The 16,640-nt window shown below is 45.7% G+C and overlaps 3 protein-coding genes across 9 annotated transcripts in view; 1 reads left to right on the plus strand and 2 right to left on the minus strand.

Moving 5' to 3' along the window:
* The window catches only part of TBC1D8 (TBC1 domain family member 8), a 46,353-nt gene extending 39,689 nt beyond the window's left edge, over positions 1-6,664 (plus strand). For all 3 annotated transcript variants that reach the window (XM_084526755.1, XM_084526756.1, XM_084526757.1), the window contains 8 exons: positions 509-638; positions 957-1,055; positions 1,593-1,661; positions 3,051-3,291; positions 4,314-4,379; positions 5,000-5,089; positions 5,254-5,354; positions 5,693-6,664. In XM_084526755.1, coding sequence (XP_084382881.1) covers positions 509-638; positions 957-1,055; positions 1,593-1,661; positions 3,051-3,291; positions 4,314-4,379; positions 5,000-5,089; positions 5,254-5,354; positions 5,693-6,151 — 1,255 coding nt within the window. In that variant the 3' untranslated portion in view covers positions 6,152-6,664. The remainder of the gene's footprint in view (positions 1-508; positions 639-956; positions 1,056-1,592; positions 1,662-3,050; positions 3,292-4,313; positions 4,380-4,999; positions 5,090-5,253; positions 5,355-5,692) is intronic.
* A 460-nt stretch (positions 6,665-7,124) lies between these two features.
* Positions 7,125-11,635, minus strand: RPL31 (ribosomal protein L31). The gene is made up of 5 exons (XM_084526880.1): positions 11,559-11,635; positions 11,059-11,175; positions 9,527-9,652; positions 7,707-7,819; positions 7,125-7,186 (listed from the first exon to the last, which is right to left on the minus strand). The coding sequence occupies exons 2-5, from the start codon at positions 11,163-11,165 to the stop codon at positions 7,155-7,157; spliced, it is 378 nt and encodes a 125-aa protein (XP_084383006.1). The 5' UTR covers positions 11,166-11,175; positions 11,559-11,635; the 3' UTR covers positions 7,125-7,154.
* A 3,093-nt stretch (positions 11,636-14,728) lies between these two features.
* Positions 14,729-16,640, minus strand: part of NPAS2 (neuronal PAS domain protein 2) — a 99,190-nt gene continuing 97,278 nt past the window's right edge. For 4 of the 5 annotated variants that reach the window (XM_084526784.1, XM_084526785.1, XM_084526783.1 and 1 more), the window contains one exon: positions 14,729-16,050. In XM_084526784.1, the coding sequence (XP_084382910.1) occupies positions 15,874-16,050 (177 nt within the window). In that variant the 3' untranslated portion in view covers positions 14,729-15,873. Of the gene's footprint in view, positions 16,200-16,640 lie in introns of all 5 variants that reach the window. The other variant, XM_084526786.1, reaches the window with a different exon arrangement.

Below are 16,640 nucleotides of genomic sequence, written 5' to 3' on the forward strand. Positions count from 1 at the left end.
GTACTGTCACGCATCTGGCTGCGGGAGCTTCGCTTCCCTCGCAGATCATCCTGCTGTGAAACAAAGGCGTTTAGGTGCCGTTGTCATAACAACTGGAGGCACAGGCAGTCCCCTCTGTGTTACCTTGCTCCTGCTGCTTTCGCAGTGTCTGCCTGAAACAATGGGCTTTGTAAATTTGACAAATCCGTGTCCTGTGAAATTTCCTGGCGGTGCCGAGACATGCGTGGACTGCGTCAGCGTGCAATATATACTGTTGCTCTTAGTGTCTTCCTTAGAGTGACGAGCTTCCTGCTCCAGACTTCAAGGAGACAGTTTTCTTCCTCGGGCAGCATTTATTCATTTGGCAGATTTGCAGTTCCTAGGTTGAGTAATATTGAAGGCATTTCTGAAAAGTGTAGCAGCCTAAAAACAAATGTATTTTTTAAGTCTGACCCATAGGACTAATTTACTTATACTGAGAAAAGTATAGTGCAGAGTAATCTGCGTTGCTTGTATTTTTTCCCTTCAGGTTTTTAGAGCATGTTAAAAACGAGGAGAGCCCTCTGCCACCTATTGGTAATCACCATGCATTTTTCAGCGATGATCAGGAAGCCACTCCAGTGACTGAAATTGCAAACCTCATTCATGATTCCTACGAGGTAAAATACAGCTTGGTGTCTACTGGTCAGTTGAGCCATGATTTTAAAAAAGAAAAAGGTTTAAATTCAACATGGATGTTTTGACAGTTAATACATATCTTAATTTTTCCTTGAGTAAGTGCTTAAATGCACGGTGCTGAGTGTAGTATAACTACCTAAACAGACAGCTCAGAGACTGAATATGCTTTAATCCATGGGATCTTCAGGGAGTCATGACACTTTAAAAGTTGCATTGCCAATCTAATGGAAATAAAACTTTCTGGAAATGCAAAGATAGTAAAATACTGTAAAATATAAACTTCTGTTCCTCTGTTCTAGAAATTTGGAGACCACTCTGTGGAACAGATCGAGCACATGCGCTACAAACACAGAATCCGTGTTCTGCAAAGCCATGAAGATACAACCAAGCAAAATGTGGTGAGTAAAATGCTGTTTAGGCTGAGGTAGTGTAACATTTCCCCTCACCCTTGTTGCCATATGGCAGACAGCTTTCATTTTTTTAAAGGCGTCAAATCATGAAAAATGGAAGGCTTATTACTGACTCTGAAGGAACCTCTTTTCTGGGTTGCTGGTGTTTTTGTTCTGCAGCCACGTGTGTTATTTTCAGGGGTGGCTATAACATAAAGAACAACTGCAGGATAGTTTATCCCAATGCCAGTGGCCGTAGGCAGATGCCCAGGGAAGAGAGCAAGAACAGAGCGATCCTGATGTGATGCTTCCCCGGCCTCCTGTGACCTGCAGCTTAGGGACTTCCTGTCTTTGTTTCTAATAGCCCTTGAGGGATTTCTCTTTTCACGGATTTGTCCAACCAGTGAACCTAAAGGAGGAAAAATTGCAAACATCGTTCAATACTCCAGTTTTCAGCTGTACCACATAAGGACAGTCACTGGGAGGGTTCATGTGCTCGACAGTAGCAAGCATTATGACTAATGCATTTTTTTCTTTCTTTTCAAGCTCCGAGTTGTCATCCCAGATGTTTCAATTCTTCCCGAAGATCTAGAGGAATTGTATGACTTGTTCAAGGTTGGTGTACCTGAAAAGTAGGGGATGAAGGTATTGGAGTGAGGCTTCTGGGTATAACCTGCAGCCTTCACTTAGTGGAGCCATCTCAGATGCTGTGTCTGGGACTTCTGGGAGAGGTCTTCTGTCTGCCTGGGTATATTGTTTGGATGAGATCTGAAGGTGGACCTTGTCAATTTGTCTTTTCTGTGGTTGTCCAGTTGTTAAAGAGATGTACTAACGTCCTGATCATTCAAAGGAGAACGACTTCAGAATTTCTTTTCTAACTTGCTGCTAGGTAACAGTCCATGAGAAATTAGGTTCTGGTAATTTCCACATGCAGACTAGACTTAATCTGTAGATATTCTCACTGAGAGCTCTGTAGTACTTTTAAGTCCTGCTCTCTTAATGCTCTTTAAAGGTAAGACTCTCTGTTTTCCATGGGAAAGCAAACAAACAAACAAAAACAAAACAGAAACTTACGTCTTTGCTGTCTGTTCCCAGTTTTCTAATAGTTTTATTTTTTTACATCAAAAGCAGTCTCTGTTTCAGTTCCTCTGTGTCAGGATGGTATTCGAAAGAGCTGTTGTAAAAGTTATTTGGAGACAGGGACAACTAAGATTATGCAGATATACTTGATTTAGAGCTCCAAGTATGCAATTGTGACCTCTAATGGACATTTCTTAGGTGTATTGTTCATGCATAAATACTGGGCACTGAGCATATTATTGTGGTATGTGCTCAGTGCTGTGTAGCTTTGTGGCTAAGAGCAGCTGTATCCTTGATCCATTAGTGGTTGCGAGAGGATGCTGCTGGAGCTTGCTCTGTGGTGCTTCCCCCCTGTTCCTTGCTGCCGTTTTTGATCTTTAACTTGCTTGCACTCCTTCCCTTTCCTTACTTGGTTTCTTTGTGGTTCCTTTTTTCATTATCTCTTTTGTTCCCCTGGGGCAGCTCGTTTTGTTAGGGCCCTTCGTTTTGCATCAGCATGTCTCTAGGGGAAGACTAATAGGAACAGTATCCAAGCAGAGAGGTCTGGGAGAGAATAAATGAGCAGGTCAGGCATAAGTGACACTTACCCTAATTTTTCTATGGTCCCCTATACCTTTGGATGGTTAGATACATCATGGGCCAGATGAGTGTCAGCAGCAGTAAATTTCCTCCAAGATTCTGTCCAGTTTCTCTTCAAGTTTATTAATTATCCACTGGAAATGATGAGAGCACTTGGATACCCTAATTAAAGATCCATACTTTGCTTTTCCTCACGGGAACAGTCTCAGTATCATCATCACACCACACACACAAAGAGAATTTTGAGTATTTCCAGCCTCCTTTGATGTGAATGCCTTTTGCTGCCAGTCTTGCTCTGTTGATACCGCAGACTGCAATTCCTCTCTGGCCTTTGATTTCTCCTAGCGGGAACACCTCATCAGATGCTACTGGGACACGACGAGCCCCGTCGTCGAGCGGCACGACCCCAGCAGGCCGTACGCTGAGCAGTACCGAATCGATGCCCAGCAGTTCACCAACCTGTACAAGCTCGTCTCGCCTTGGACGTGCGGGGAGCACACCGATGTCCTCGCCGAGAGGACGTTCCGGCTCCTGGATGAGAACATGGACCGTCTGATCGAGTTCAAGGGGCTCGCCAGCTGCTTAGGTACCACTCTCACACGGGGTGGAAGTTGGGCGAGGGTTGGGTGGGATGGGGTGGGACACAGATGTCACAGGACATTCGGTATAACTCTTAAATTGCAATATACGGTCTGTAATTGCTTCCTCAAGACTTACTTTATTCTTATATAAGATCATATAAGACTGCTGCTTGCCTCATGTTGACAATAAGCAGAACAAAAAAAAAATCTGACCAGCAGGGACTGAGTGTGGTGCTTAAGGCCACCAGCTGTGCTAACGACATGAGGCTTTCCATCCCAAAATCTGGCTGAAGAACAGTGCTGCAACTCAACTGTTGCCTGATCCCAACTGAAAAATAAATGATTAAGTACTCAGAAGCTTCAATATATTAAGTAAATCCATATTCTTGCCACTTAAGCTTTTTAACTTTTTTTTTGATGTTAACAAAATCAACCTATATTGTTTTATGATTTCAGTTCTTATATTCTTTCAATTAAAAAATAATAAATCAGAGTTTTTCAGTCCCTTTGAAAGTTTAGAATCTCATTTCTCCTGGTCACTGGAAATATTAGCTATATTCTATGTGAAGCAGTTATCTCTCTGGGGCTTATTCTACATAGATCAGCAGTAAGGGCTGAAGGGGGGAAACACTGAGAATCTGATGGCCCCCAAGGAAACAATTTTTCTGTCTCTCCTCTTTCATGTTCCTGTTTATCTGTGGCAACAAACAGCCTTTGTTATCTTCCCTGCCGTTCTCCTTGATATTTTTAAACGATGATGAAGTTCCACAGGGTTCGGTACTCCCAGTCCATCTTACAAGAACAAAGAACAAACCAGATGGCTGTCACCTGCTGTTCCTCATTAACAGGCACAACTTAAAATATTTCAAAGTAATACACTGGCCATATGTTTTCATACATTGTCCGTGCAAACAATTATCTTTTGTGCACAGAGATGGCTGATTTATTTTAAGCTGTGAAAATAAATGCTCTAGTCCACTTCCTTATTGTTCTTTTTTTTTTTTCTTTTTTTTTTTTCTTCTTGCAGATGTCATGTATAATGGAGAAATGAATGAGAAGATAAAGTTACTCTACAAGCTCCATATCCCGCCTGGTAAGAAACTTGAAAGGGAACGAATACCTCAGTTTCCTCAAAAAACTCTTGCTTAAAGCTTTTGGGAAAAGGCTGCTTAACGAAGAACCCTGTCTTGCTTCCTTCAGCTGGGAGTATATATAGGATTTGCATGTGTAATTATGCTTGCTGCAGTTCAAAAATGAATTCAGTTAAAACCTTTTTGTGTGGAATTCATAGATGCAGGATGTTAAGGCTCACATCTGCTGCATCCTGAGATATTCTGTAGCCAATTCCAAGGTTACTTCTAGGCCAAATATGAACTGGGATAAAACATTTTTGCACGGTTATACTTGATTTACACTAAAAATGTCCTTATCACATCTTGATCCACTTGTGATGAAGTGACAAAACTTTGTGGTACTTCCTCTGTGCAAAGTTTCAAATTAAATCTGCCATTCTTGGCAAACGTCCTGCTCTCTCCCTGCAGCACCAGCCTTACTTACATTAAGATAATTTTGCATAATGATTTAATGAGGTAACTGCTTAAAAACATACTTGCCCTATTATTTAGCTTTCTTCAAGCATGTAAATTTTAAAAGCATAAATAGACGTCACGCATTATTTGAAGGACTAACCATTACACTTCAATTTTTGGCCAGCTCTCACAGAAAATGAAAGAGACAGCCAGTCACCACTGAAGAATCCTTTGCTGTCAACTTCGAGACCACTAGTCATTGGAAAAGCAAACGGTATGTCAGAAATGGTTCTCTAACCCCTGTGCATAATGAGATAACCAACTGTCCATTTGGTAACCCTGCTCCATTATCTTTGCTCTCTGGTTTTTATTTTGGAATGTTGATTTATTGCAGTGACTTGAAAACTAGTTCTCATTTTTCTGTCTACTCCTTAACAGGTGATGCAGTAGATTACCAAAAGCAGTTGAAACAGATGCTGAAGGATCTCGCCAAAGAAAAGGATACTAAAACTGAAAAAGAATTGCCCAAAATGAGCCAGGTATGTGTATTAGAAGTTGTGGGCTGCTTTTAAAGAAGTGGAGAGCATTCATAAATTAACTGACTAAATACAGCAGTTGAGCTCTTTGTGATAAAGTCTAATTTAAGTCCAAGCTTAGATTCAGTCCTTTAGATAGCTAGGATTTGGTTACTCTGATCCAGGGAAAAGGTATCACGTTTAAAAACTCAGCCACCTCTCTAGCACCTTCCTGTCCTCACACTGCCTGGTGAATAGAAGTTTCAGACTCGCCCTCACCTGCAGCGTAGCAGGCTGGAAAAAAGCCCTCCTCAATCCCAAGGAATCCCGCGGTTCTCATGCTGGCGTCTCATCCTTTGCAGAGGGAATTCATTCAGTTCTGCAAGACCTTGTACAGCATGTTCCACGAAGATCCGGAGGAGAACGACTTGTATCAAGCCATAGCCACCGTGACCACGCTGTTACTGCAGATCGGCGAGGTCGGACAAAGAAGCATCAGCCTGGGGAGCGGATCGGATGAGTTCACCGAGGACTTGCAGCCCGAGGCCGCCGCCTCAGACCAGGACGCTGTTTTTACTGACACTGTGAAGACCCCTCACAAAGACTCTCAGTCGTCACCGGTAACCGAAGGGGACTGGACGGTCTCCTTTGAACATATTTTAGCATCCCTCTTGACCGAACAGTCGCTAGTGAATTTCTTTGAAAAGCCCTTAGAACTGAAACCAAAACTTGAGAACGCCAAACTGAATCAGTACAGCCTCAAAACGAACGGGACGAGCTGCCAGTCGCGGGGCGAACAGACAAAATTAAGCACCCAGTAGCAGCAAACCTGTCAGAAACCCAAATGCACTGACGCTATGCCAAAGCACATACTGTAAAAGGCTTTCAGTTAGCAGTGGACTTTTGATAAACAATTTGTTGGGCTGTGGTTTTCAGTTTAATAGCTTTAAAAGCTAAAGAGCATTCAAGTTGTTTTGTGCCATTGATTTATTATGTTCTTGTTTTGAATGTAAAAGGAAACATCTGCCTACAGCGTGAAGACACTGAAGTCCTCTTCCGTACTGGGAGTACGGCAGCTGTCTCATTGTCCCTTTTTTTAAAAAAAAAGAAAAAAAACAGGAAAAAATTCTCAGCTACCGTCTGCAGTTTGTTTGGGTTGCCTTTTTTGCACTAATACTGAAAACCGTTTCAATGCTGGTAATTGAAACTATTTTAATATATTTGAGTCTATTCCAATTTGTATGTCTTGCCGAGATGTTAAGTGTACATGGACTGTGCTTCTGATGTTGGTCTGTGAAAACATGCACTTTTCAATAAACCCTTTTTGTACTAGACTTGCAGTGGCAGCACCTCTTGGTTTGTGGCAGGTGAGTGCCTGTAGTCCCTCTTCATTAAACAAGGTCCCTGAGGTGGCGTTTGCCTTTAGTGGACTGGTCAGAACCCCGTGGTACAGCACAGTGCAGATGTGTTTGGGAGAAGCCTCCCAAGACCAGCAGGGGACCAGCCACAGACTCTATCCCAAGAGATTACATACACAAAGTGCTGTTAAAATACGGGTGTGATGGCTCTTTATTCCCCCAGGAACAAAGCTCTAGGACTCTGCCCCCCCCACATTTATCTTCCCTAATACATTCACACGCAGAAGCCTAGTGTTATCAAAAAAATAAAATTACACCATTACGTACAAGCCCCAGTGACGTGAGGTGTTTGAAGAGCCTGACACCTGCTCAATTGAATGCTTTACCGATGAGAGCTTGAAGAGACCAGGCAACACACACAAAAAAAGACTTAAACTTTCTTTTTATCATTTTAATTAAAATGAGTTTAGTTTTCATCCACGTTGACCGTCTGTAGGCCTGCAGAACAAGAAATGGTATCAGTATCTATTCCAAGAACAGTTCCCTTTATGCTTATTCAAGTCTTCCCAAGAGAAGTCCCCCAACAGTTTCAAAGCTAGTTTGGCTATTACTTCCAGAAAAACAAACTACACAGGCACAAATGAAAATTTCCACCTTAAATTATTTTGAAAACAAGATGCTTTTCAGCTGACAAGCAGAAGGCTTAACCAGCTTGAGCTTTCAACATAAAGGTGTGCTTCACATAGGTGAACACAAACCTTAAGCCACCCTAACAACTATGGTCAGTGTTTTTTATTCTCTCAAAATTTATGTTTTTATTATTTCACTGAATTCTCAGTTTGGGTTTTAATGCTGATCGGGCTAGCTAGCAGTCCTGTTCTCTGCAGTGAAGTTAAGCCAGCTGTTCGGCCCCTTCTGCATGCTTTTCCTCCCAGTTTTGTACTGCAGGAGGAGCTGTCCCACTCCGCCAGCTGCTCGCTACAACTGGTGTGGAGAAAGAGACAGCAGGCAACCTTACCTTTGAATGTTGTGACTGGTACGTAGGTAACCAGTGTGTACAGCTTGTTTGGGGAATCTTCATCCTCATTGCGTTTTCTGGACAAACGCACACGGATGCGGTAAGGAACGTTCCTAAAATGAAGATGACATTAATTTTCAATAGATAAAGTACTTTCTTTAGTACTTAAAGAAATTCTTCAAGAATTCCTTAAAGAATTGTGAGCAGGTTAAGAGTTAACTGAGCCTTGAGTAAGATGAATCCATGACAGAGTGGGTGCATAGAGTCAGTCTACTGCTGATCCGGGAGCTGATCACAGAGCACAGCAGGAGTGTGACCAGCAAGCAGCTGCTGCTACCAAGCCTGTGTCAGCTGAACAGAGCTGCTTGGTCGGAAGGGACCTTCAAAGACCAGAGCCTCTTGAACACTGACAGGCACAGGGCATCAACCACGCCTGCAGGAAGCCTGTCCCAGGGTTTCACCACCCTCATGGTAGAGAAAATTTGCAGTTTATTGCACCCCAAAATGGGGTTTGCCCCCTGGCCAAGGTCACGCTGCCAGCAGCACCCCCAGGGCCCTCTCTCTGAGGAGCTGCTCCCCAGCCACTCGGCTCCTGTCTGTGCCTGTGCCCGGCATTCTTTCCTGAACAGAAAACAGGGAGGGGAAAAATAACCCCACAACTATCCCAAAAGCCTGTGTGCCCTGTCAAGAGTCAGAGTACTGCCCACTCTGTGTGCCACAAGTAAGGGTGCAATTTTAGTAAACGCCACAGCTCATCACAGATCTTATTTATTTACAATTGATCAACATTTCTTCCTCACAACATCTATGAAACCACAACTGAATCGCTGAAATGGTTTTGTGACACCAAGTCACAGCCTCACATCCTCCCCTAACACTGCACAAAACGTGATGCTGAGGGCAGGCACCAAGTAATTTGCCTGCACTGTTTCCAGAGTAACCTCCTACCTGAGATGGACTCCGGGCTTGGGACTAGTCTTGCTCCGAGTACCTCACAAAACCTGAGGAAATTCCTCCTTGCTATTCCTTCTCGGAGCACACTTACTAAATCAGATCTAGCACAGCGTGTTTTTATCCATACATAACTCAGGAACTTGCTTCAGGTCACCCCCTTCTTAAATCAAAAGCATTTCTCACAACTCCACTTGGATCCCTGACCACCACGCTGGCTGAAGCTGTGATTTTGGCCTCCCAACTCTCCCAGCGTAAGATGTGATGCTCTGCATACATCAGCAATTCCAGCTGAGTGAAAACTGCAGTTCAACTCAGTGGGAAGACAGGTGAGACGGCTCCCCGCTCCACAGAACGTACAAAGAAGCCCCAGTTCGCTGCCTGACTGCTGAGCTCTGGTTACGCCGCCACCTGGCTCAGCTGTGACTTCTCTGCATATGAACCAGAACAGCTTAGCAGGGAGGACAGGGAACAGCAACCCCATCTGGGCCCATCTCCTGCTGTTTTTGAAGGAAGGGTTGGCCACGGCGCACAGCTCCAGGTAAGGACTGTGAGCATGGCACAGGCTAGACCTAGGCATCTGTTTCCTACAAGATGTGGTTTAAAACGAGGTCCTGTGGGTGCTCAGTTCACCACTAACAGGATAAATCTCTGCCAGATTAACTTTTCATTATGGTGTAAGACGTCCCACTCCTCATAGTCTTTTCCTAAAACCCTTTGGGTCGCCTTAACACCTCACAGCAACTGCAGAGCGCACACCCTGTAAGAAAGGAAGCATTTGCAAGGAAAACACATGCACAGCAAAAAGGCTACACACTCGTCTACCCATTAAAGTTCTCCCTCCGACCCCAAAAGCCGCCGAGATTTACCTTATTCCTTTCGCCCAGACTGCCTTATTCAACCTGGTGTCGATGCGGACGTCAGGAGTTCCCATTTCTTTCATTGCAAATTTGCGGATTTCCTTGAGAGCACGCGGTGCTCGCTTCTTGAAACCCCTAGGACAGACAAGAGAGCCATTTATTGAACCTCAGGGATCTGCCAGCACTGGACATTCGTTGCAGCAGTCAAACACCGATATTCTCCGAGCATACGATTCAAATGATTTTGTTCAGCAACCCTGGCTGCATCGTATTTTGACCAGACCTGGAGGTAGCTGCTCACCTCCAGGTCCACGCCTAACAGAAACCACACACCTCTACACAGAATGAGCTCTGTAAAATTTTGCAGCTGCAAGAACTCCCAGATCTTATTTCTAGCACGCTGACACTATCACTTCTGGCACTACTACTGAAGAGATCAGAGCTTTCATAGAGACTGTAACTAAAAGGCCTAGAAAAAAAGCAGGATGACAATGGTCATACAAACTTGAAGTAACTTTTATCAGCACAGAAATAAGCAGCACAAAAATAAAACTGATACTATTCTCAGGAACAGCTTCTGTTAAATGGGATTTGATGTTTATTTTCTCCATGTAAGGACTGCACCAGAAGCCCCACCGCACCTGTAGTGCAAACATGGCTCATCTCGTGCACATTACTGCCAGATTTTGTGAGACTGTCAGTGACAGGGATGGTTACAGCTGCACTGCGACTGTTCTGCTGTATACACCCACCCTGGGACACACGACTAGGGTTAACAAGGCTTCAGGCCCCACAGCGGGTTATACTCAGCATTACTTAGAAACAACTCTTGATATTTACTGCTAGAAATCAGGGCTGGGTGATTACACATGAGACAAGAACTACACAAAAAATATTTCACCCTTACTGCCTCCCCTACACAGGAGGGCCTGAGAACAGGAACATCAGCATTAGGATTAGCATGATGGGCAGTCCGGGTACCACCGCCTCCCATCCTCACCCACAGTTCTCCAGCAGTCACTGTCTCACTTCTCTCCTGCTTTAAGTTAATTTCAGCAATTTCAAACTGGTCTGACTTGGATATGGTTTTCTTCCACGTGACTTTACCATACACATGGAGAGAATCAAAGGGCAAGGCAGTTTCTCACAACCCCTCTCCAGCGCCGTGCTGCTGCTACGTGGTCCTACAAGACTCAGCGCGTTGTCAGGGGCAAAGTTACTCTCCTCTCCACAACAGCACGCAAAACCCAGCCAGTACTGTTCACATCAACTCATACCCCAATTTACAACTCACACAACCAGTGCCAAGCACAAATCCAACCATTTGATTACAACAGTATTTAATTTCTAAAACTTACTATAATGAGCTAAATTTTAGACTTCAGCTGGGTAGGAATGACAACTCAGGCACAGAGGTAAACAGCTCTACCTGCAAATTAAGGCCAGGAAACCTCGTCCTCTGCAGCTTAAAACCCACCGAGCCCACTTCCAAACGCCGCTTTACACACAGCCCACCTCACCGACAAAACCCCAGCGCTTACACGCCATGGATCCGCTTGTGGATGTTGATGGTGTACTCTCTGGTGACCACCTCGTTGATGGCAGACCGCCCCTTCTTCTTCTCGCCCCCTTTCTTCGCAGGAGCCATTTGAGCGACGCTGAAAAGCAGCCAGGCACACACCCGTCACACACGCCGCGGCTTTCCCCGGCTCCTTGCTGTCACGCAGCTCCCACACCCGGTAAATTACCCCGGATCGGGCCGCAGCGTCTCACCGCCGGGCCCTCAGCATTTAAGCAGCACCCCGCACCCCGTCCCCTATCTCCATGCCAGGCCTGCACCCCCCCGGCTAGGCCGCACCCCCCCCCCCCATCTCCTCGCAGGCCCGATGCGGGCGGCCCCCGCCTCCCATCCGTGCCCCCCGGCCCTCCCCACGCCCACAGCCGCCCCCGCCACCATCCCGGCCCCGCGGCTGTCCCCGATGGCAGCGGATGGCTGCGGATGGCGGCGGATGGCGGCGGACGGCCCCGCAGCGCCTCTCACCCTGCCCGGGCGCGGGCCGGAAAGGATGGCGCAGGGCAGGCTGGGAGGAACGGGCACTTCCGGGTGGCGGCAGGCGCGCACTGCGCAGGCGCTAAAGGGAGGGCGGGGGGGGCGGGCGGGGAGAGGGGGCGCGCGCGGCGCGGCCGTTGGCGCCCCGTGAGGCGGCTGAGAGTGGGCGCCCGCCGTCTGCCCCGTGAGGGAGCCTCAGGCACGGGTCGGGGCTGTTTTTTACTGCTGATTTTAAAGAGGTGTTTTGGACATAGCCTCTGGAAATCAGGAGGTGTATCACAAGCATCCCCACAAATAAAATGATTCCTCAAAGTTTTTCTTTTCTTCCTGTGTCCTCTGTCATTTCTGCTCAGAAGGAGCAGTCAGGCACTGGGACGGGTTGCCCAGGGAGGTGGTGGAGTCACCGTCCCTGGGGGTGTGCAAGGAGAGGTTGGACCTGGTGCTTGGGGACATGGGTTAGTGGGTGACAGTGGTGGCAGGGGGGTGGTTGGACCAGGTGATGTTGGAGGGCTTTCCAACCCTAATGATTTCGTGATCACAGAATCACAGAATCACAGAATTTTCTAGGTTGGAAGAGACCTCAAGGTCATCGAGTCCAACCTCCAACCTAACGCTAACAGCCCTCCACTAAACCATATCTCTAAGCTCTACATCTAAACGTCTTTTGAAGACTTCCAGGGATGGTGACTCCACCACTTCCCTGGGCAGCCTGTTCCAGTGCCTCACAACCCTTTCAGTGAAGAAGTTCTTCCTAACATCTAGCCTAAAACTCCCCTGGCTCAACTTAAACCCATTCCCCCTCGTCCTGTCACCAGGCACGTGGGAGAACAGGCCAACCCCCACCTCGCTACAGCCTCCCTTGAGGTACCTAAAAAGAGCGATAAGGTCGCCCCTGAGCCTCCTCTTCTCCCTCAGCCGCTCCTCGTAGGACTTGTTCTCCAGGCCCCTCACCAGCTTCGTCGCCCTTCTCTGCACCCGCTCAAGCACCTCGATGTCCTTCTTGTAGCGAGGGGCCCAAAACTGAACACAGTACTCGAGGTGCGGCCTCACCAGAGCTGAGTACAGGGGGACGATCACCTCCCTAGCCCTGCTGGTCACGCTGTTCCTAATACAAGCCAGGATGCCGTTGGCCTTCTTGGCCACCTGAGCACACTGCTGGCTCATATTCAGCCGACTGTCCACCATCACTCCCAGGTCCTTCTCTGCCTGGCAGCTTTCCAACCATTCATCTCCCAGCCTGTAGCTCTGCTTGGGGTTATTGCGCCCCAGGTGCAGGACCCGGCACTTGGCCTTGTTAAACTTCATGCAGTTGACCTCAGCCCATCGGTGCAGCCTATCCAGATCCTCCTGCAGAGCTTTCCTACCCTCAAGCAGATCGACACACGCACCTAACTTGGTGTCATCTGCGAACTTACTGAGGGTGCACTCGATGCCCTCGTCCAGATCATCGATGAAGATATTAAAGAGGACCGGCCCCAGCACCGAGCCCTGGGGGACGCCACTAGTGACTGGCCTCCAACTGGACTTGGCTCCATTCACCACGACTCTTTGGGCCCGGCTATCCAGCCAGTTTCTAACCCAACGAAGCGTGCGCCAGTCCAAGCCATCAATATCAATGTAGACCCACAAAGTGCTACTGCCATGGGTATTTCCTTCTGAGGTGCTCAGGTGCCTTCGTCATCTCTTGCCTGCATGAACAGATTTCCCTTCCCCTTTCCTAAACTAAGTCTGTACAGAAGTGGATGGCATTTGTCAAATTAGCCTCTGCTTAGCTGATGTGTCTGTGCTAAGGTTTGTCTATAGTTAATGGAAGAGAGAATTTCCTTCAGACATCAAGTGAGAGAGCACCTTAGGATTTAGTTCTTTAATCCTCATCTGGAGGGGTCACTCTTGCTTCACCAAATGTAAGAACTTAAAGACGAGCCTGCTAGCTCAGGTATCTAAGACAGCTGCCTACAGCTAGTGGCAGAAACACTTTCCTAGAGACCAGATACTTGATCCCCTCATCTTCCTTCAATAAAATAAAGTAAAAGGACTGTATGGACTGAAATACCTGTGTACCAATCAGTGTTACCAGTCAGTCTTACTGTGGAAGCAGCAGGGTCATTTTTCCAGCAGGTTTTATGTGGGAGATTTTTTTTTTTTTTCCCCAGGTTTTTCAGTACTCTGTTTTCTGAAGTGAACCTTTTTTTTTTTTTTTTTAATATATATATATTTTTCTGAAAGTTTACTTTCATCACTTCCAGCTCCCCGCCCTATTATCTCCGTTGTTCCTCTATGGCATGGAAACCAGGGCTGTGACATGATCCTTGGTACAGAAGCATGAGAAGGACAGCACGGTTTGCACTCTCCTCAAGGTTAGGCTGTCTCAGGCAGCTGCAGGATGCCCTGAGGGGCTTCTGGAAGCCATCCCTTCAATCCTGCTGTGACGGATGAACATGTTACCCAGTTATCCACCTTGTGCTCTGTTGGATGTTGCTGCTTCTGCCAGAGAATCAGCAGAGGGAAAGCAGATTTGTACCTTGGCTGCTCCATTTAGTTGCAGTCAATTTGAATTTAACATGAAAAAGTGCCTGCACAAAGATGCCAAGGTGGGAACTTGGCTCTGTGTGGTGGGGGCACATGAGCAAATCCAGCAGAGGTGTATCAGAAAACTTAGGACAGCGATGTCTTTAAATTGTGAAGCTGCTGCTTTGTGAACATGGGTCAAAGCCCTGGTATACGTTGGGTCAAACCACTCTAAACTGTCTGTCGTGTCCTATGTTCGTCCCAGTCCCAAACTATCTGGTTGGAAGTACAGAGCTGCCTAAGACCATCAGAGTTTTAAGAGAATGAAAAATAAGCTGTCTGGGTTAGCAGCTTATTTAATTTCCTAAGCTATCATTCTCATCGCCTATGCCATGTCACAGATCCCGTAGGATAATATTTGTTGCTGGTTAATTGGTTGCCAAACACCTTGCAAAGCTGTAGCTCATGCTATAAAATCTAAGGTGAATCACATAGTTGAACAGCCACAGGAAAATGTGTGCAAGTCCTGCAATAAAGCCTTTTGGCTATTTTATTTTATTCTACAAATAAAGACACCGTCCATCATTATATGGAAAAAAAATAATAGTTTGAGTCGTATATAGCATGAAACAGTAGTACCCTTCACAGAGACATTTCTAATTCATTAGTTTATTACAAAATATCCACTCACAAAAAAGCACAAGCACAATCTTTATACTTGTGAAATGAGTTGATATTTCATATACAAAATAATTTCCACATAATTCCATATAATTTTATTTTATATAGAAATAGGTCATTATTACAACAGCTGTACAATACACTACTTTTTATTTAATAATTACATAAAATCTTTCTTAGAAACATATCAACAGAAAACATACAAAAAAAGCGAAAAGTGCATTTCTTTTCTTTTTTTTTTTCCCCCCAAAGGAAAATTCAATCCTAAATGTTATAATGAAAGAGATATGTAATAGTCTGCAGCATCCCGAGTCAGTGGGCCAAAACACAGTGCATATTTCTCAGAGACTTGCAGTGAGTGAGTTATTTAGCTTGAAGAAGGATCCATCGTGTATTATGGGAGAGTTGCATGATTGTGCTTACAAGTCGAGTTCTTCTTTGCAATCACAATTCATATGTATAAAACAGTCCAGTGTTTTTTTGATTTTTTTTTGTTTGTTTTTTAGTCGTGAAGAACAGTTAGGATAAGCTGCATAATACTTTTCAGATTCTAAATCAAGGGTTATGAGCTGTAGACCATCTTCACCAATGACCAGGCTTTCTTCTCCATTGGATGTGCTAATTTGGCCACAAGAATAAGGAAACAAACTTCTCTTTACAGAAAGTGCCTAGGTTTTGTCCTCTGTGCAGTTGTGCAAAATAATAACAATAATCATAATAAAAATAATCTCTTGTTCTCTCCTCAATAGACCTTTGACGCAGTGCTTTTTCATACACAAAAGAAGAACTGAAACAGTGAAGGCCAAGTACCTCAAGTGTCTGTCAACAGTCTTTTGGAATTGCCAGACAGCTTTCTGAGCAGCACGCCGAGCTCCAACTCCTCCTCCCGTGCACCCGCTGACGGTGGAGCTCGCACAGGACGGTGCTCTTCGGTGCTCTGCTCCGCGCAGAGCGTGCGCTGTGTGCGGCAGTCCGCGCCCTGTGGCATCCTTCTGTCACAGGGCTCTGCAAGAAAGGCTTGTGCAAAAGCCGAAACGGTAAGTAGAGAGTCATTCTCTCCTGCCCCAGGTGCCCATTGGTTAAAGCTAATCGTGCATTGATTGTGCTGGTGGGACTCTTATCGCAGTGGCTGTGGTAAATTTGATGATTCTGATAAGCTATTGCTTCTTCTTGGTCGCTGCTGCTGCTGCTGCTGCTGTGCCTGATGATACCCCATGTTCCCTTGCTGTGGTGAGTAAGATGGCAGGAGCAAAGAATCGGTTTGCTCATTGTGCAAAGAACTTGGTGTTTGCACCTACAGATAAAATAAAAGTCATCGGGTTGTTTCATTCTTTCACGCTAGCGCTCGTCCTCCTCAAGGTACAGCGTGCTTAAAGGTATTACTCCTCCTGCTGGCTTTTATCTCTGGGGCTGTGTGCTTGGCATGGGGTTAGCCTACCTATGCTAGAAGGAACAGATTTAAATTGCAGCAAAGAAGATTACAATTAGGCATTGAGAAAGGTTTTCTAGTAGGAATGCACTGCCTAGGATTTGCGGGTTATTCTGAAAAGCCTGTTTAAGAACAGGCTGAGCAAATGTGGCAGAAATGACAAGGCTAGGTGACAGAAACGAAGCAGAAATAACACAGGGGATCCTAGTGGACCTCACAAGGCCCCTTCTAGCCCTTCCTTTTTGTGAGTTTACAGTAGGGTGCGACATTGCAGTGTTGAAGTCGATGTGAATTTTGCAGATGCTCATCTGGGAATGGTGTCTGCCGTGTTTTTCGTTAATTCTCAGCTATGATAAGGATTTCGTTTTTCAGTGTGATCATTTGAGGTCGATGATACTCTTTCAGTGATTCCAGTGGAGATGTGATCAGGTTTTATAGACTCAGTTCAGCTCCTT

This window comes from Aythya ferina, assembly GCF_964211825.1.
Source record: "Aythya ferina genome assembly, chromosome: 1".
Lineage (NCBI taxonomy): Eukaryota > Metazoa > Chordata > Aves > Anseriformes > Anatidae > Aythya > Aythya ferina.

What these genes read in the sequence shown, in the direction of transcription:
- RPL31 (XM_084526880.1), bottom strand. Translation starts at nt 11,165, where the DNA reads ATGGCTCCTGCGAAGAAAGGGGGCGAGAAGAAGAAGGGGCGGTCTGCC. An exon ending in CACAAGCGGATCCATGGCGT is followed by an intron (nt 9,653 to 11,058) that starts GTAAGCGCTGGG and finishes TGTCTGTCCTAG; the next exon opens with GGGTTTCAAGAAGCGAGCAC. An exon ending in GTCTGGGCGAAAGGAATAAG is followed by an intron (nt 7,820 to 9,526) that starts GTAAATCTCGGC and finishes TCTTCATTTTAG; the next exon opens with GAACGTTCCTTACCGCATCC.